At 42.9% G+C, this 21447-nt stretch overlaps 1 protein-coding gene across 2 annotated transcripts in view; it reads right to left on the bottom strand.

Moving 5' to 3' along the window:
- Nucleotides 1–21447, bottom strand: part of PTPN14 (protein tyrosine phosphatase non-receptor type 14) — a 203282-nt gene that overhangs the window by 138953 nt on the left and 42882 nt on the right. For both annotated transcript variants that reach the window (XM_054981497.1, XM_054981505.1), the window contains exon 2: nucleotides 2484–2809. In XM_054981497.1, the coding sequence (XP_054837472.1) occupies nucleotides 2484–2657 (174 nt within the window). In that variant the 5' untranslated portion in view covers nucleotides 2658–2809. The remainder of the gene's footprint in view (nucleotides 1–2483; nucleotides 2810–21447) is intronic.

The raw sequence follows: 21447 nt of genomic DNA, 5'->3' as shown, positions 1-21447 counted from the left end.
TGCTAAAGACTCCCTGTGAGTTTGGCATCTCTAACTGTCAAGGGAGTCATTCTATGGCCTCCAGAAGTGACAAACCACAAACCAAACTGGTTCGTGACCTGGGCAAGTTTGTGAAAGTTCGTGGTTCGTGAAACGCAACAAACTGCCACGAACCACCATTTTCCCAGTTCGTGCCCATCTCTACTCTGTATGTTTACCTAGAAACACATCCCATTGGGTTCAATGGTACTGCTTCAGAGTCCACCCACAGACTTATTTAAATGTGACCCTGACAAGAGAGAAGCTCTTATCTGTGGGGCTTTGCAACTGCACAGCACCTCGGTTAAACTGAGCAGCTACAGCTATGCATGTCAGAGGCCCCTAGGCAGGTGTCACATAAGCATGCTCATTAAGCATGCATGATTGCTTACAGGTAGCAGCACAGATTCCTTGTGAGTGCAGAGTTCCACAGGAAAATGCTTTAATTCCATCAGCACTATGCTTAAATTAGGCCAGAGATGATCTGTTTTGAGAATCAAAGGACACAAACCAAAGCCTTAAAGTAGTTTGCTGTTTCAGCATAGCACATAAAACGAGTGTTAATGATATGTAAGGGTTAGACCGCCTTGTGAATTCTTCTCATTCTGTGATTCCTCCACTGTGCATGAGGCTCATTTCCAATATAACGGTATGGAACAAGACAACCCCTATATATACAGCTGAAGATGTATACCCCAAAATTTCCTGCTGCTGCAAAGTAGGAACATATGGATTGCATTCAACATGTACAAGCTGCTGTAGTCATTCATCTTTCATCAAGGACCAACCAGTCAGAATTTTTAAAACTTCTTTCCATGCACACCTCATTTTCCTAATGCTGCTACCTTTGCTACTAGAATTTGAGTTCAGCTTAGAGGGAGGTTCATTCTCAGCTTGTCCCTGAGGGTGAAGCTGGATGCAACACTGTAGTGCAGTGCAGTGTAGTGTAGTGAAGCTGGATGCAACAGAGTAGTGGAGTAGATCTGGAAGTTGCCTTATTACATTCAGCCCAAACATACCCTTCCTCTCCAAATCCAAGTTCAGAAAAATGGCCATATTCAGACCTCAACTTTTCATGATGAGCAAGAACTTAAGATTGTCATCAGACTCATACACTATCCCACACCTCCCTCCCCCTTCTCCATTGGCACATGGAGTACAATTAAAAATTTCTCAATTCGGGAAGCTGTAATTTTAATTTGGTATAATGTCTGAATGTAGGTACTTGGGCAAATTTACCCACAAACCAGCAAACCTACAGCAATTTTGCGTTATTAAAAATAATTTTAATTAATAAAGCAAAGACAATGGAAGCACACCAAAACCCTGAAAAGAGAAAAAAAATGGTGGTTACATTCAGTTAACTGATATGTACATCTGTCATTGGAACCGTGGAGCTGGAGGAAGATGGGATCAGGCCATGCCAAGGATCCCACTGGCTGCATTCAAGTATCATATCTAACTCATGTTAAGTAAAAATATACACAAACTCTGCTTGTTGCCAAGTCATTTTTGCTTTGTGCCTCCTCTCTCCTCAAGAGAATCTCAAGTAAAAAACTAAATCCAGTTTCCCATTAATGCAGGCACAGAGGTTAACTAGAGTAAGTATTCTCCTCACTAACCAAGGAGTCTTATCCTGGGTTAAGCTCTGGTTTGGAATCCCAGTTAGCAGGTGGAAAGTTGGCTCCAGTTAACCTGTGTATCATGGGTAACTGCAATTAGCTTTTAACTGCGAATCTCCATGTGGGAAGGCAGGGGAATGTAGTGAAACTCATACACATTTTTCCTTAACTGTCACTTCTGAGTGAAGCCATTGAGGTCCCTTTTTATATTATGTTTACGTTTTCACCCTAGGTGGGAGAATTAATCCCGTGTACCCTTAACTGGGATTGAATCACAATGAACTTTGGGTCTTACTTCCAATTAAGAGTGTTCAAACTTCAACACATTTCATGGAAAGTTGGTCGAGTCCCTGGTTCACTTTGAAATTTAAATGCACACTCAATCAGACCTAATCTTCAAGGATTTGTTATTGAAAAATGAAGGAAACAAACTATTTTTTAAAAATGAATAGGAGAAACATACAAAAGATACAGCTGCCTCAAATTACAAGTGGGAGTCTGAACATGTTTGATGCCATGCCCAAATGTGGAAGCATCAGCTGCCCACTCAAAATGTAAAACGACATAGTTATTCAAAAAAAGAGAATCAAGTTCCCTTTCAGATCATTTTGAGTTTGCCCCAGCGGGAAATAACAGTGAATCACAAACCAAACTGTACGTAATGGACTGTCCTTGCTTTTTCTGTAACTAGGTTACGTTTGCCAAAGTTCTATTCAGTGATAAGATCAGGCCTATTCCAAGAATAACATGATTCTAATAAACAGATTCCAAATGACAAACTGCTTGAACTAAAAATATGCCAAATGGCAAGCGACAGATGGTCTTTTCCTGGGTTACCCTCACCTCTCGTAATTCCAGCCTCTGAGCCACGGCCTCCAGACATTCTTGCCCAGTGCTCTCCACAGATAGTGTGCACTCAATAACATTGTTGTCCAACAAGCGAATCCGGGTCATGAAACAGTTCTTGCTCCGGACATTGTAGCGCCTGGTCCTTCGCAATTTCAGCCCAAAAGGCATGGCTGCTGGGCCAAGGGATGTGTCCTTCTCCTCCTTCTCACACTTTGAGTCTTTTCAGCAGGGCAAATATAAATGTAACACCTCTAGACACTGATCTTGTCCACCAGGTGTGGAAATGGTTGCCCATGCCAAGACAAATCCCAAAACAACTCCTGAAAAACAAAAAATGTCGAGCACAGTTATTTCCATGGAGAAAGTTGGAACAAAGCATGTGCTCAAAATACATAGCAGCTATCTTAAACAAGCTTTTAGATACAGTTTAAATATCTTCCTGTGATTTGCCTTTTTTCAACCACACCCTCAATGTGCTTGGACCTTTCCTTTCTCCAGAATACAAATTAAAAGTTCCCTGCCCTGAGGACGTATGGGGCTAAAGTGGGAGGATAAATGGGGGTGAGGGTTGGAGTGGATGTGTTCTGGTGCTTAGTTTACATTCCCTACTAAAAAATGGTGTGTGCAAAAAGTTTAACAGAAAAGGCAGGGTTTCAGCAAGGATATGAAAGATGCAAGTGAGCCTCTGGAGGCAATTCTAGGCACAGGGATAGAGAGGGTACAGAGGCAAACATTTTGGTGGCAGACTACTAGTCTGAGAGAGCTGAGGTGCAACAGCAGAGGCTGGGAGTGGAGATGGATGCCAACTGAACTGTTTTGCCACAACCAAGTCAATAAATTCCCATTTAAACAGGATTAGCTTGCCACAAGCCAAAAATGACTATCTATATGAATAGCCCTTCCCCATCCACAAACAGCCCCCAGACTTACCAGAAAAAGGGGGTGGGAGACAGTTGGGGGAAACAACCCAACCACCCCAACGGACACCCAGGGCCAGCACAGACCAACAACAGAAGGGGGAAAGAGGCACCCCAGCCACAAGAGGACGAAACAGCTCCCAAGCCCCAGAGGGTCAGGCGGGGCAGGTGGAAGCCAGCTAGCCCCACCCTCCAGTGGGAGACCAGGGGCCCGGGCAGGAAGAGTGAGGAGGACCATAAGGAGGGAAATAGACCTGAGGGAGAAGGTATAGGAAGCAGGGGCAGCCAGCCAGCAACCTTACCAGCAGGGGAGGAAAAGTAGCAGCAAAGACAGCTCAGGACCACGCCCCAGCCTCCATGCAAGCTAGAGGGGATTAGCCAGGCCCAGGAAAAGCTGGGAGCAAAGCCATCCAGGTGTGGCGACCTGAGGCATCCAGCAGGGAAAGCTTGGCAGCCAGCCAGGAAAGCACAGCTGTGGCTGATCAGGGCAGCCAGCAGAGAAAACCCAGGTGTGGCTGCCTGACACATCAAGGGCTGTGGCTAGAGTGCAGAGGGAAGCGTGGCTGGCAGGTAGAGCTAGGAATAGGGGAAAGGATATAAGGAGAATCCACCCACAGGGCGTGGTGGGTTGTGTAGGAGTGTGGTGGAGGAGAGAGAGAGAGAGAATGAGAGAGCATTGGATTGAGACAGCTGTCATGGAAGGCTGCTGGGACTATGTCAAGTTGAAGGGACCTGCGGGTGGACTGAGAGGGTGTGAGGGTGAGGTATACCCCTCCACAAAGCGGGGTATTCCACAGAGTGGGGTATTCCACAGAGTGGGATCCCGCATATTCCCTGAAGGTCCTTTAAGGCTGAAGTCAGGCATGTCGGCATCTCACAGGGCGGCGCCTATGGCAGAACCTGACAACACCTTCTGCAGGATGTATTGGCCTATTGCAACACTCACTCTTCATCCACTTTGCTTCTTTGGCTCCTAATGGAGGCAGAAGTACAGAAATTCAAAAAAGGATTTAAAAGCTCCAGTGCAGGTCCAACAAGTTCTCTGTGAGCGATGGTTCCTAAATGGAAGGCCAGCCTGGGGCACACATTCTCCTTTCCTCCTCCACTCACCAGAGTAAATTCTCCCTGCCCTTTCCTTGCTGGCATTAATCTTTGTATTGTGTTCCGCATACACCACAGCTGCTGATCATGGCTGCCTCCAAGACCAGAATTCAAAACCTTGTTGTCAAGAATAATGTTAACTTGTCAGCATCAGTAAGCATCTAACTCAGTAACATATTAACAGCAAAAATAATTGAGAAAACATACTCTAAAACAGGACAAAAGAAAGATCATGCATTCCCATGGACAGATCCAAACTAGCACACTATGGTTTCCAGACAACTGAAATGATTAAAAGAGTTCCCAAATTCTAAGTAATATTGATTTTCTTAAGGACATAAGACCACAGTTTTGAAAATATGTTCATACTTTTTGCCCATCCTGCAATATGCCCAAGAAAACATGGTCTGAAATTAAGTGAGAGAAAGAATGGAAGGAAACTAGACAAAAGATAACCAAGGGCAGGACTAAGGCTCCAATTTTATAAAATACATAATTGAAGGACTTAACCTCATTGTTTAATTAAAATACATTTTTCTTTCAGCAGCATAGCCCCTCCCTTAGACTAAATTAACACTACCAGTTCACTGTGTAAACCTTTTTAAACTCTTATTTTTCATGAGTTGCAGGAAGTGGAAGAATTAAAATAGAATCCAATAAAAGCAGCATATTAGAAGGAATGTGGAAAGCTTATTGATAAATAAAGCATGGAGCAGTAATTCTGTGGCTTCTGGAGAGCTACATTCACAATTATTATCAACTTAAAACAGCCACATGTCTACAGTATGCCCTGTAAATCACACCACCAAACTCAAACACACAATAATAAGGCATAATTTTTAATATTAAATATATAACTATAACCTTTTTAATTACCAGAGTCCCTCTGCACATGCAGAATTGTCTCTCTTCCATTGTTGAACAGAGAGAGCAAGATGGCCACAGAAAACAAAAAGTAAAACTCCCTGTGGCCTGCTTGGTCTTTTCCTGCCAGCTGCAACGTAAAGGGCAATAACCCTTTACTTCCATCAGTGGCACATGGCCCATAGCTCAATGAGGTTCACAGCTCATCTGTCTTCAAGTTCATCTGGCAATGGTCATGCCAAGGTGCAAAGCACCTGTCAACCACAAGCCAACCAGAGCAAGGGCCTTGCCCACTTTCTAGGAACATCAGGAAACAACGCTTAGAAGAGCCACAGGTGGCATATTGAAGAGCTATATATGACTCCTGAACCCCTCAGTATGTCTCATTGGCGCAAAGGAAGGATTCAACTCTCCTGTAGACATATGCAGACTTTTCAAAAATCCAGAACTAGGTGCTTTTCTCCAATGTGCACTCAAAGTTAAATTAAGGTACTTCTCAGAGTCAACATGATGTAACAAACAGGTATTTAGAATCCCAACTGTAACTATTAAAATCGCTTCTTTTTTGGTAAATTTATGGCTTTAAACATTCCTGTATTCCTCTCCACACATTTAATGCATATGAATGAATGTCATTTAAAATAGTCTGAAACATCAATGTAAAATAAGTTATGCTTGTAAAAGGATAGAATTTTTTATTTTGATTAAGTACCTTACTTCAACATGAACGTATGAAGCTGCCTTTTACAGAATCAGACCACTGGTCCATCAATGTCAATATTGGCCAAACAGACTGGCGATGGCTACTCAGGTCTCAGGTAAACATTTTCCACATCACCTATTACCTGATCCTTTAAAAAAAAACCTGGAGATGTCAGGGATTGCCAAGCAGATGCTCTATGGCTGAACCACGGCCCAACCCCATGGCTGATGTAAGGACCCCTAAATGCCACCTCTCTATACTTTTAATCGCCACATGTATCATTTAAAATAAAAAGTACTGGAAGCCCTGCAGACAGGCTTTGACATGGGCACTTTCCCACTCATCCATTACATAGGGCAGACACCTTTCCGCAGCATTTCCTGAAAGAATACAACCACATACAATGCAAGGCTGAAAGCTTTCACTGATATAATCAATACTTCTATCAATTGAAATCTTATAGAAGATTAAAAATTTGCCTATCCAATTAAGCAACTATACTAATGTTAAAGCACACACCATCACATGGGCAAATACTGGTTTATCTTCCTCCTTGATTAAAAACCAACAGTGATAACTACTAGTTCACATCCAAATCTAGCAGTTCTATTGCAATTCAGTTTTCCTTCCAGGGATAAGAACCTCACAAAACTGAAGATCGTGATGCTTAACTGACATCAACACCTTTGCTGCATATTTCAAATCTTCCCAGTATGTTACTGGGATCTGAATATTCTCGTTTTTGTTGTTTAAAAAAGCTACTTTGGACAGGGTGTGCTACATTTTCTACATTTCATATTTCAAAATCAATGAAAAATAAGATACCAAAGGGAGCCTTTCTTTGTAATGGGGCATAGCTAGTTACATCACTTTTAAGAGGAAATATGATCTCTAATATCCTCAAAGGCACCTGTTTTGAATTTTCCAGATGCAGTGTGGCACATATTGATAACTTAAAATAGCACAGGATAACATCCAACAAAAGTACAGAGGAACAGCTGGCTAGGGAAAAATTTAGAGTCAACATGAGCTGACAAATAGTTGATAAATGAGTTGGCACTAGAGGCGGGCACAAATCAAAATACAAACTAAAGTTCATCACGAACTGGGCCAGTTTGTGGTTCGCGAACCAGTGGTTCAGGAGAGCTCATTTCTCACAAACCATGATGAATTTTAGCCCAGTTCATTTGGTTCATATTTCGGTTCATCACTGCAGACAGCCTGGCGCCTATCAATCAGTTTCCTAGGCAATGAAGGGACGGGCTGTCTGCAGACCTTCTGCTGACCCAGAAGTGACATTTTCACGAACCAAACAAACTGGTTCGTGAACCAGGGCAAGTTCGTGAAAGTTCATGGTTCATGAAACTTTACGAACCACAAACTGCACGGTTGGGAATTTTCCCAGTTCATGCCCATCTCTAGCTGGCACCCAGCTGCCATTTTAAATATCTTCAACATAGCAGTTCTCAGGTATTCATTAGGAGAATATCCCATAAGATGATCCTTCAACTTGCAGTTTGAAGTGATACTGACCTTTCTACCACCTCAGTGGTTTCCCACCTCATGTGTTCTACATGCAGACTGGACCTATGGCCTGGTTCATACACACAAGGGAATAAGACAGGAACGAGGTGGCAGAGTAGACTGTTCCAATTCAGACTGCGAAAGGATGATTACCTATTGGAATGCTCCCCTTATTAAAATGTTCCAGCAAAAAGAAAGTCAGTACAGCAAAGACAGAGCAGGGACAGAATGTTTCTCCATACTGTGCCAGCTTTCTATTAGCTTGCATTATTAATGCGAAGGAAGTCGAAATCCACTGTCTGCACTAAGAAAAGATGGAGTCCATGCTATTACTTTAGGCCTCTACCACCTCACTCTCCTGAATGTTTGGACCGAACCTAAGACAACAGCCTCATCGGATATATGGTATAGACAAGGATCATGAATGTATCCTCTTGGGAAATTGGGGAAAAACCAACCTCTGTCTCTATGAAGACTTGTACCATTATGGACAGATGCTATTCATGTTCCTATATGTCATCCATGCCACAACTAACTTGTCCCCTAACACTACATGTTTTTAAGTCTCATGGCATTCAGTGGGATTGGCTCCCCATAAGTGCATGCAGGAGCACAGCTCTGGTCACAGCAATCCTTTGATTTGCTTTACATAACCCTTTGGGTCTAGAGAAGAAACACAAGAACAGCCTGAATAGTTTCAGACATATACAATCTGCCTCCTGAGCGTCTGTCTCTTCAGGTAGTCACCTATTTAACAAACATGTTTATGAAGTTTCCTCCTACATTTTAAAGACTAAATTTACTAACAGACTCTGGAATTCTTCCAGCATTCCATATATGACAGAACTGCAGCACACCTATCAAAACTATGCAATTCTGGGCTGGGCATGGAGAAGGGGATAATTAGCACAACTGGCTTGAGGAGGTACAAGCCTGCACTTTTAGGAGAAGAGCATGAAACAAGTGCCAAATACCAGAGACAGGTCTCATCTGGAAAGATTCACCAGCTTACCTGCTGCTGTATCTGTAGCTCCAAGAATAAAAACATGTTTTAAAAGAAGCCACGGTTGCAGCTAACTAGCTATAAAGAAGTTGACAGATCCCTAATAAATCAATTTAAATGTGCAGATTTCACTACATTGTTAACAATTTACCCTTCCCCACCCCAAAGTCTGGCTCAGGTGTCACAGCCACTGTGCACACATGTCCACTCCACATGTGTTCAGATTCTTCCCTAATTTCCTTGTTACCACCAATCCCAGCACACCTCCAAGCCAGGATAGGGAAAAATATACATAGTTTGAAGTGGGCTTGCTATTGCCTGCCTCTGCGTAGAGACCCTGAACTTCTTCGGTGGCAACCCAACCAAGTGTTAACTAAGAGCTGCAGGATAGTTTAATCACTTCTATCCAACCAAGAACATGAGTGACGGATAATTAGTGTGGTCCAACTGGACACATCTTTTTGTAGAACATGTCTCTCCTATTCACTATCTTCCTCTACTCCCCTTCTCTTGTGTTTTTAAACTCAGACAGCACCTGTCTTTATTGATGTGAGCCCTTTGGGGGAGGGCATCCAGTCAAGAATGGCACACTGCACATTTTTCCTATCCCATCATCCCACTTCTGATTATGCTAATCATTTTAAAACCAGTCTCTGTTGCTGGCTCTCCAGAGTAACTGGTTGGCCACGGTGTGAGATAGGATGCTAAACTAGATGTACCACTGGTCTGATCCAGCAAGCTATATCTAAGTCTTAATCTCCATACTTTCTCCTCTCTGAGTCTTTAGTTTGCTAATACATTTCTTGAAAAACATAGTCAGATTTAGAACCCTGAATCTTAGGTCAAATTTAAATATGACATCAGATTAACAAGAATTTACCCATATGTCTTGTTTAAATCAGGTGGCACTGCCGCACTGGAACAAAAGCCTAGTCAGGCACTGTGCTATCATATTTAATACTATTTGTAGCAAGCTGAAATTGATGGCATGCTCTAAAGTTGTCAAGTACAAGTATGGCCTCGACCAGAGCCAGGGCCTTTTCGGACCTGGCACGGACCTGGTGGAACTCTCTGTCTGAGGAAACCAGGGCCCGGCGGGATTTATTATCTTTCCGCCGGGCCTGTAAGACAGAAATGTTCCACCAGGCATATGGTGGAGGCTAGGTTGGGCCCCCACTGGCCACACAAAAGATCTGTCTACCACCCCACATATGAGCCAGGGCTTGAAAAGCAGTATTTTATCATCGCCATCTGAAGAGAAGTTGTATTGTATAAAGTTGTTTTAATGTTATTTGTATACTGTTTTATCTGTTTTTAACTGTATTTATGTAATTTGAAATGTTGTACTCCGCCCTGAGCCCACCTGGCAGGGAGGGCGGATTAAAAATCTAATCTAATCTAATCAATGCCAGGTGGGTAACTTCTTATTTATTTATTTGTTTGTTTTATTTCAAATTTGTATTCTGCCCTCCCCATGAGCGGGCTCAGGGCAGATAACAACATATTAAAAATACAATTAAAATACAATTAAAAATTCATGTTAATTAAAAACAACATTCTTGCTACCCAGAGTCACATTTAAATTGGTCATCAGATGTAGCTCAATTTGTTCATAATTTCATGTACATGGAAGACATTGTTCCAGATATTATTACTCTTCCTACTCCTCCTTAACAAAAGTTTTATACCAGAATCACTATAGGACTTTTAGAAAGATGAACTGTTGGGGGTACTCTGTGCAATCTCGGTCAATTTTATGTCTGTATCTAAACTAAAAGCTTCTCCAGCATGTCCCATTGAAATGAATGAATGATGCACCAGAAAGATAACTAGCGGACAATACCTCTACCCAAAGACACTTTATTATGCCAATTGCCATGAACGGGTCTCAATTGATAAAAAAAAAATTACTGTATCTTCCCTCTGAGTAACTATATTTTTCTAATGGGAAGTATACAAGATATGGCAACATTCTGGTATTATTCTCCAAAGATTGTCAAGTTTGCAGCAGATAACAGTGTCATTATAATATTTTCCATCAGATCTTGAAAATTATTTCCCTAAAATATTCCAGAAATAATTTGTTGCTAGTGAACTCCCCTCCACAACCACCACTTTAATGAATACTGAGGAGTTAACAATTAAGTTATCATCCTGGACTATGAGACTGCCCAAGATTCAGCAAAGCTAAACCAATGCAATGACTGAGAGCCATTTCATATTTTAGCTCAAATTGGTTGATGGCTCCCTGATTGCACATACACAAGTGTTTAATGATGCACCAATGTCTTTGAAGCATAAAATTAAGTGCCCCAGAGCTGTCCTTTAGCAAACAAGGCTCAGTGCAACAGTTCAAGTAGTTAAGAGCTCTGGTCTTCAACTGGTAGTTTGGGATGCTCCGCTGAAATGTGACAAAGTAAGGTAGGTTACAATAGTAACAGCTCCACAATTCACATTACTTCTTGCACTTCAATCTTTTTGGCGAGAAATAAAGATGAAAGTGAGCGAAAGGCAATGGTAAAAAGCAGGAAGACTGAGGGTTGGGAGAGAGGGTAAACGTATATTAAAGAATGTTGAAGGCTGAGTTAAAGGTAGCTCCTGAATCTACAAATGTTAATAACTGCTAGATCAAACAATGGTACAGCCTACCAGTCCTAAGATCAAACATCTGCTACAAGGCCATTATTTGCGATATCTAGGTTAGTAATTTCTTGACATCTATCTTTGACAAAAATATCAAACACTTCTCTCACATTCGAATTTTTTGCCCAACTATTTCTGAAAGTATATGACATACCTGAGTAACAGAACAGTGAATATAAAATCACTGAGGCCCAAAAAAACCACAGACAAGAATTTAGTTATTGGTCACGGACAATACAGGGACAATACAGTTTGCAGGGACTGTTGCAAATTTACATTAAGTTTCTGTTTTATAACTCAGGGCTGTTGTCTAAAAGCTTCTATTTCTCTCACAGCACTTAAACTAGGAAAGAGATACCCTCTTCACTGTAACTAATCTTCTCTTCCTGCATCTTAAGAGGACAGAAGTCCTGCCTCTCTTAGAATAGAGCCTCTCCCTCTGCAACCAGTCCATAAAGGCACATGGAAATAAATCATTAAAATCTTTTCCAAGAACTTCTTTGAATGTCTGCATGAGACAATGTCCCTAGCTTTAATTCACAGGGGGGGGGGGAGGCTCAGTATAAATCACAGTTAAAACATGAATCCGTGCTTGTTTCAAAAGCAAGCCAGAAATCCCACCTCTTCTGACAAACAAAGCAACAGTTCAGCGAATGGCCTAGACTCCTCTTTCATCCCCTCCCCTGCTCAATATTAAAGCATTGTTTTTCGATGCATGATGTGTGGGCTTAACTAGCCTGACACAACTCATACACTTAGAAACAAGATTTATTGCTGAAAATGAGAAGGGGGGATCTTTCTTTGAAATGACTGCGAGCTTTGGCTGGTTCCAGTGAATTGGAATGCTTTAGAAGCAAGCCCTTTTATGTTAACCACACTTCATCCTTCTCTTTCAACAGTATGGGGATACACCATCTATCTTTGAAAATCATAAGATGGACTCTTGCAGATATAAATTGCATAAATAAGCCATGGATTTCAAATGGGAATCACTAAGAGTACAGTTCCAAGAGCAGAGCATAAAACTATATTAAAGAGTAGCAGCAATGGCCAAATGTCCTTTTAGGCAAATCTATCAAAGCAGAACAGTCACAGTTGAGGTTTACTGTATTTTGGACCCAAATGACTATAAATCTCAACTATTTTGGTTGTTCTAAAAGCCTGCAATGAAAAAGATACATTCAAGCACATATTTGCCACAGTTATCAAACAACAACAACAAAAGCATAGAAACCAGCTTTCCAGCCGTATATCATTGTTTTAAAGGCATTGCAAGCTATTTTCCAGTGGTGGTGTGGGAGGGAGATTCCTTTATGTCGAGAAACCAGGGCACACAACCAACACTACTGTCAAAGGAGCATGACCCGAACTGTTTATTTCAGCACCCCTTCTATCAAACAGCAGATCTATTCCACTTAGGGCGTTCTGAAAAGACAGAGTCTTTCTGTATTCTCTGTTTCTCCCATTGATTTAATAGCAGCTCTCAATGTGTTTTTAGCTTGATGAGTGTGAAAAGCACCAGGTTCATGCTTTGCCTAGTGGGACTAGGACAACAAAAAACACATGCTACACTCTGTATATGTTTTTGGCAGTATCTCCTCTGTCCTATAGCTACTGTTCAGGGAGTAGCTAAAAATGTCCTTTCAGCCTCTAAAAAGGCACAAGTAAATGGTGCCAAATGGCAGTAATCTAAAAGCCACATTTAGCATTGAAACATCAATTTTCCTTTCACTGATCTATAACACTGTGCATACAAATCAAAGAAAAACTTTGTGTGCCATGGATCTAGAAGAAAAACCAATAGTGTTGGTTTGTATGGGCATTCACAGGTCCAGTTCAACTATCAGCCATCATACAATGAGTTTATCTTTCAGGTTAATACAAGAAAAACTAAAGTTTCACTGTAGTCAGGCTATCAAATAGGTATGCCAGCCTCCAGGTGGTGGTTGGAGATCTCCCAGAATTACAATTGATCTCTAGGCCAGTTCCTTGGAGAAAATGTTTTGGAAGGTGGGCTCTATGGAATTATATGCCACTGAGGAACCTCTTCTCCCCAAACTCCGCCCTCTCCAGGATCCACCCCTAAAATCTCCAGGAATTTTCAGACTTGGAGCTGGCAACTTTACTATTAGGGTGAAAAAGGTAGTTATCACTTTACCAGTACGTAAACCAACTTTAATTTATGCTTTGTTGGCATTTGATATGAATGAATGAACGAACGAACGAACGAACAGGAGCACTTCCCTTATAATTTCCCAGTTCAATTCACCTGACAACTTACAGGAGTGCAACAAGAATCTAGCTGATGTCGTTCACCTATTCAGGGAAGTATAATAGAAAAAATATGAAATTAATGTCAGCAATTCTGCCATGATTACCATTCACACAACAAAAACAAGGCATTTCTGTGATCAATCAGGAATTTCTCTCTTTAAAGATTGTCATGGCACTTTTATTATCTTTGGTACTGACATACAACAGCTATTGTCAAAACCAGAGTTCCCAAGTACCAAAATGATGTCACCTTATCCTTAAGAAAATGGTAAAGGCTCAGCAAATAGATGTCTGAAGAACTTTTTTTTAAAACAAGATAAAAAGGAAGAATAAGAAAAATTAAATATGAAAAAACAGGGTTGCGCTTACCGTAACTTCTGTTCATTGACGTCTTCTGTGCAGGCACACATGGGACTGCGCACGCGCAGGCCTGTCGACCAGAAACTCTTTTCTAGTAAAAACGTCCACTAGGGGGTGCCTGTCTGCCAAATGCGCATGCGTGGGGTTTCCTGCCGAAACCGACATCCGGCAGCGGCACCCCCTCACCCTCAGTTTGTCCTGTGCCACCGACACCCCAATAAAATAGAAGAACACAGCGGGGCAGGAGGGAGGGTTTGTGTGCCTGCACAGAAGACGTCAATGAACAGAAGTTACGGTAAGTGCAACCCTGTTTTCATTGTCCGTCTTCTGTGCAGTCCTACATGGGAGACTCACAAGCCACTTACCTCGGAGGTGGGCGTGTTCCTTAATGAAAAAGAGACTGGAGAACAGCCTGGCCCACTGCTGCCTCTCTTCTCTCCAGTGTATCCATGGCATAATGCTTAATAAACGTCTCTGACAAGGCCCAGGTTGCAGCTCTGCAGATGTCACAAAGTGGGATTCCTTTCAGGAATGCTGCAGATGCCACTTGTGCCCTTGTTGAATGTGCTTTGACTTCCAAAGGGCAAGGTACAGCAGCCTATGAATAACAAGTCCTAACAGTCATAGTAACCCATCTCGATATAGACTGAGATGTGGCTGCCCTTCCTTTCCTAGGGCCAGCATAACACACAAATAGCTGTTTATCCCTCCGAAAAAGCTTTGTCCTCTGGACATAAAAAAGAATTGCCCTCCGTACATCTAAAGAAATGAAGGGCCCATTCTGCACTATCCGAAGGTGATGGAAAAAATACAGGTAGGACAATATCTTGAGACGTATGAAACTGGGTGGACACCTTAGGTCTAAACTTCACATCTGGCCTAAGGACCACCTTACTTTGATGGACCTTCAGAAAAGGAGGGTTGTGTCTAAGGGCCGCTAATTCACTTACCCTACATGCTGAAGTAATGGCCACTAAAAAAAGACAACAACCTTAAAGGACAAAAACTTAAGGTCACAGGTAGCCAAAGGTTCAGATGGAGGCTTAATGAGCTCAGCCAAAACTAACTTGAGAGACCACTGAGGGATAACCTCCCTAACAGGCGGGAACATGTTCTGCAAGCCTTTAAGGAAAGTCTTGGACAAACTATGGGAGAAAAGAGTCTTCCCATCAATCCTGGGGTGGAAAGCCGAAATGGCTGCCAAGTAAACTTTTACGGAGGAGTTGGAAAGTCTATCATCTTTCAAGGTCAATAGAAAGTCAAAAATACACCCCAAGGTACAGTCCAAGGCACTGAACCCCTTGGCACTCACCCAAGTCTCAAAACGCTTCCATTTGGCTGAATAAGACTTGCGAGTAGTATCCCTTCTGGCATTAGTCAATACCTCCGAAACCCTCACAGAGAAGCCTACTGGCCCAACAGGAGCCACGCTGTGAGACTCAGTCTGGATAGATCCTGATATAGGATCCCCCTGTCTGATAGAAGACTCAGATCTTGTTTGAATCGAAAGGAAGATCCCCGTGAGAGTTGCATCACTAGATGGAACCAAGGCTGACGAGGCCAAAAAGGAGTCACCAAAATAACACGAGTTCCGTCTCGCTGAATCTTGCTGACTGTCCTGGAGATCAGTGGAAATGGAGGGAATGCGTAAAACGACGACCTGTCCACTTGATCTGGAACGCGTCCCCTAGAGAACGGCGTCCCAGTCCTCCTCTGGAACAGAATCGAGGAGCTTTCTTGTTGCTCTCTGATGCAAACAGGTCCAGCTCTGGAAACCCCCACATCAGGAATACTTCTCGCAAATGTGCATCTGCGATCGTCCATTCGTAGTTCTCGGCCAACCGACTCAGTTTATCTGCGACCACATTCGACGTGCCCAGAATGTGAACTGCCTGTAAGAATACGTCTCTGCTCAGAGCCCACTCCCAAATCAGCACTGCTTCATCGCAGAGGGCCTGAGACGTGGTGCCTCCCTGTTTGTTCAGATAGAATATGGCCGTGCAATTGTCGGTCAATATTTGAACTGTCTTGTGGTGTATGGTATCTGCAAATACAATAAGGGCATAGCGTATAGCTTTGAGCTCCAAATGATTAATGTGGAGTTCCCGGTCCTGGTCAGTCCAGGTCCCATGAGCTCGTAAAGAGCCACATTGAGCCCCCCAACCTAATAAACTGGCATCAGTGGAAATAGTAATTTGATGCTGAATAGCACCAAATGCAATCCCCTTAAGGAGATTACTATCAGACAGCCACTAGCCCAAGGAACGAATAATCTTGCGCGGGATGGAGTATTTCTGACCCTGGCTACCAGACTGAAAGTTGTGAACTGACAGAAACCACAACTGAAGGGCCCGCATATGTAACCTAGCCATAGGAGTTACCGCTGTTGCGGATGCCATGAGACCCAGGAGTTTCTGAATAGCTGCTACCTGGAGAAGAAACCCACTATACGTTTAATTCGTAATGCACGGTCTGAAGGTAGGAATCCCTTATTCTGTACCCTATCCAATACCATGCCAATGAACCGGGCCCTTTGTGAGGGGATGAGTACTGATTTTTGGAAATTTACAAGGAGACCCAGCTTAGCACATGTTGTTACTACCATGTGTATCTGTTCCTGCAATGCAGCAGCTGATGGCGCTGACACCAGCCAATCATCTAAGTACGAGTATACAGAGCACCCTTGTCGCCTCAAGAAGGCTGCCACCGGGGCCATACATTTGGTAAAGACCCTGGGCGCGGTGGACAACCCAAAGGGCAATACCTGGTACTGGAAAATTTGCCTATTACAGACGAATCTAAGAAATTTTCTATGGGCTGGGTGGATAGATATATGAAAGTAAGCATCCTTAAGGTCTAGGACAGCGAACCACATGTTATCAGGCATTAACGGAAGGACTGTGGCTAATGTAAGCATCCGGAACTTTTTAACCTGTATGAACTTATTCAGGCCTCTCAGGTCTAGGATAGGACGTACACCACCGTCCTTTTTATCCACCACAAACATTCTAGAATAAAATCCCAGTGGGGATTCATCCTGTGGCACTTCAAGCACTGCTCCCTTGAGTTGCAAAGCTGCCACTGCCGTGTGCAGTTTCTGCGATGGGGTATAAAGTGAGAAATCAGGGAGAGAACTGTGGGTAAACTTCAAACTCAACTTTATATCCAAACTTGACAACATTCAAAACCCAACCATCAACTTGAATCTCAGACCAGGCTGTTGCAAAGGCAGCCAACCTGTCACCAAAAACCACAGACTGTTCAACTGTTAGTTAGAATTGTTTGGGTTGGTTAGCTGTCTCCTTAGTAACCAGACTATGTTGGCTCTGGCGATGGTATGGCCTGCGACGTTGGTAAGGGCCAGCCTGCTGCTGGTGCTGCTGCCTATAAGAGCCATACTGAGTATACGGCTGATATGAATATATGTATTGCAGGATCTTATCTTTCAGCTTAGGGTTAACAGCTGCTACCTCAATTTCCAAGGAACGAGCCATCCTAAGCATCTTTTCGGTGTATAAGCAAAAGTCCTCAGTTGGAAATATTCTGCCCAACCCTATGATAATTTCATCAGGAGATGGATCAGATGGCGGGCTGGTGCTTGGTCACATCCCACCTCCGAGTATTGGTAGGAAGGTTCACAAGCTGGGGAACCATAACGTTAATACTCACTCCTGGGCAACTCCCACTCGTCCCGGAATGAGTTTGAAGCATGGGTCCGAGGTCATTCATACTCGGATCCGTACCTGCCGGGCCCTTGGTGGTAAGAAAGCTTGAAGGGCATGGCTTCGTCATATGGTCGGGATTGACCATCCCGCCAAGGGCTTCTCTGAATATCCCCCTCATCCCCCAAAGATTGATAACGGGGGGAATTCAGCCGAGGAGAAGGCGTCTTGGGTCTATCCCAGACCTGCTCAGTTTGCACGGAGGCCGATTGAGTTTGCTTCGATCTCTTTTTTGCCGGATTTGGTCTCTTCAGGTCTGACTTCAGGTGTAACACTGGAACCGAAGCACTTCTGGGAGTCAATACCGATGTCGAAGGTGATTTCGGGTGAGGAGTACGGATCCGAATCAAATCAGTGTCTGATGGCTGTGGTGTCCGAACCACCGACACATCCTCCGTAGTTATCGGATCCGATGAGGCGGTCTTACGAAGCCGAACAGGGGAAACAGACCTGGCGGAGGAAGAGACGCTCCACGCGGATTTGCTGCTCACCGAAGGAGGCTTAGTTGGGGCATCGGAGCCATTCGTCGCTCACATAGCCCGTTTCCATAACATAGCCTGGAGTCTGGCTGATCTTTCGGCCCTGGCCTTGGGCGTAAAGTTTTGGCAATGCTCACACTTGGGAACATTGTGCGTTTCGCCCAGGCACTCCAAGCATACTGAATGCCCGTCGGTTTTAGACATCTTCATAGAGCATGTCGAACAGCGCTTGAAAAAAGCTTTGTCAGACATTTTCAGTTCTAATAACTAACAAATATGTTCTCACTCTGATTTTCTTCACAGCAGACGACTAGATGTTCACCGGTTGGCAGCAAAGAAGAAACTGAGGGTGAGGGGGCGCCGCTGCCAGATGTCGGTTTCGGCGGGAAACCCCGCGCATGCGCATTTGGGGGACAGGCACCCCCTAGTGGACGTTTTTACTAGAAAAGAGTTTCCAGTCAGCAGGCCTGCGCATGCGCAGTCCCATGTGGGACTGCACAGAAGACGGACAATGAATAATATGTTACCATCTTTCTTAATAAATATATAGCAAAATTCATTATGCTTCACAAGTCCCTCTTTTAAAAGATAAAAAGCCCAATAAAATTCAAGTTACTTTCATTTTAGGGCTGGCAAAAATTTCTAATCTTTACATAAATATCTTTGGTCCCTTGTTCAACGCTGGCTACATCTGAACATACATTTTCTCTCCCAGATACTTAAATATTGGCAAGTCAGACCTTTACTTATACAACACGACCACTGATCAGTTGCTACCAGCTTGCTGAACTCTGACATCTTATTTTAGTCACTCAGTGTAAGCACTAATTTTTGTAATTGTCTACCTATAAGTTAGGTCTTTTCTTAAAAACCTCATTCTCTTTTCCACTCAAGCAGAAATATCTAAAAACCAGTTATTTCTTACTATCACATTCTCTCTCTAAATCTGTAACAGGAGGGAGAATTGTTTCTATTTCTAAATTTAGATATCCATGGATACATATTTTTCTCTGCTTAAACTTGGCAATCGAAATTGCATACAGAGAAGAAAAATGCATTTCATTACAGGAAGTAAGCTTGGGCTAGGGATTTACAGAAGAATAAAAGAGTGCATGATACTGTACCACTTCATTTTTAGGAGCAAGTACTCCCAATGAAAAGATTTGGACCGACTGCAAGCAGTCAACTTAATTGTTTCTTTCCGCCCTTGTGTTTGCTCAAAGCACACATTTCTTAAAGGCAGAACCCATACTTTAGGGTTTGTAAGGTTTTTCTACAACATATATTCAAAAAAGGTTTTGCCTTCTTCAGGATTCAAGTACTAGAAAGACATTATGAGAATGTTATAAAGGGGGAAAGGATTTCACACTTCAGTCACCTCTGGCAAGTTCAGGGAACTTCTCATTCAAACTGGGTTATAGGATTACAATATAAAGACCTTTTTTATTTAGGTGATAACTTCCCACCCCTAGAAAGAAGAGTCTTAACTACATAAATTTCATATAAAAGATTTACTGTAGAATGGAAAAGGGAGGAGTGGAAAGTATAAATTGTGCCAGACTTGAAAACCGTATTTTGCATATGCAAAAATGTAACTTCAACTGAAAATCCTGCACAGAGCAAAGGCTGATACAAGTATGTAAAGGGTTAACAGCATTCCCACAGCACAACATTCCCTCCCACATGTGATTTTGCTACTTTTGTACAGGAGTTCTGCCATCAGTTATAAGGTAAACATCACATCCCAAATTCCAGTCATTATCTGTTAATACATGTACCTTTTGAAACTCTTATGGGAATCAGAGCATGTTGGGCTAGGAGGAAAGGTTGCCAGCTCCATACTGGGAAATTCAGGGAGTGTAGTCTGAGGGAGGGACCTCAGTGGGGTAAAATGCCATAGAATTCATCCTCCAAAATAGCAATTTTCTCCATGGGAACTGATCTCTCTTGTAATTCAAGGAGATGTCCTTCTAGGATTGCCAGCTCCAAGTTGGGAAATTTCTGGAGATCTGGGGAATGAAACCTGGAGAAAGTGGGGTTTGGGGAGGGAAAGGATCTTAGCATAGCATCACTCCATAGAGTCCATCCCCAAAAGTAGCCATTTTCTCCAGGCAAACTGATCTCTGTGGCCTGGAGACCAGTTGTAATTCTGGGAGATCTCCAGCCACTACCTGGAGGCTGGCGACCCTAAGTAGGGCTGCCAAACACTGGCTTGTGAAATTCCTGGAGATTTAGGGGCAGATGCTAAGATGGGTGGAGTTTGGGGAGGAGGGAACTTGGCAGATATGTGATTCCAGAATTCACCTTCCAAAGCTGTCATTTCCTCCAGGTGAACTGATCTCTGTAGTCTGAAAATCAGTTATAATTCAGGGAGAACTCCAGGCTCTTCCTGAAGAATGGCAACCCGAAGCACATGAACCCCACATTTCTGCCAAATTCAGCACAAGAATCACAATAATTTTGCTTTCTTATGAGTGAGTCACTAAGGGACAAGCAACTTTTTTAAAAAAATTAGGAAGGCGGAGAAAACCACATATAAAAAATGAGGAGGAACAATCTGTTCTTATGCTTACTGGAATTTAGCTACAGGTCATTATGTGGTAATACTTCCCAAAGGTAAACTGCCTTCTATATATCTGAAAGGGCTGGATTAAAAACTTTGAGATATTTCACACTCAAGGGTTAACGTGCCATTTCCAAGGAGTCGCCACAATTGCAACAGATTCAGCTCAGCTCTGCGCATTTCACACTGTCCAAGGAGTTTCAAATTGGTGTCCTGCATTTTGTTTCACAAGCCCCAGTTTTGTTGTGCGCTTTGTGGGCTTTGGAATTCACATCACCTTTTTTTTTAAAAAAAGTTTGCATATGCGTTGTAACTTTGTGACATCACCACTGGAAACCCTACCACTCCCTATGCACATCAATACTGCATCTCTGTGCAGCCATTTTCGCACCCTAACTTTTCACGTTTGAAAATAGTGCTGAGGGGTGTTGAGAGCTGATTGTCCTTGCCCAGCAGGTTTTCCAGCCACCATTGGTCTCACGCGATCACGTGAACCCTGAATGGATGGGGTGTGGTGATCTTTTTGGAGAAAGACTCCCCATGTTTGTTTGAATGCCATTTTAATGCTGGAACATTATTGTCCTTTAGAAATATTTTAAAAATTACAGAAAAAGCTGACAGGGTGCTGAGGAGGGTAGGTTTTATTAGATCCATACAGACTAATTAGCTTAAGGAAAAGGAGAGGGTGGTGTAGAGAAGCAAACAGCTCAAATGTGATGACAGAAGCTTAAGAGGAAGCCGTAGCAGCAGGATGCAGGAGAGAAGGGGGACGCAAGGATTGGAGCCAGAAGAGAGGAGAGGCTGA

Source organism: Eublepharis macularius, chromosome 1 (genome assembly GCF_028583425.1).
Source record: "Eublepharis macularius isolate TG4126 chromosome 1, MPM_Emac_v1.0, whole genome shotgun sequence".
NCBI classification, from domain to species: domain Eukaryota; kingdom Metazoa; phylum Chordata; class Lepidosauria; order Squamata; family Eublepharidae; genus Eublepharis; species Eublepharis macularius.
The sequence above is the reverse complement of the archived record's forward strand: the minus strand, read 5'-3'. Positions and strand labels throughout refer to the sequence as shown.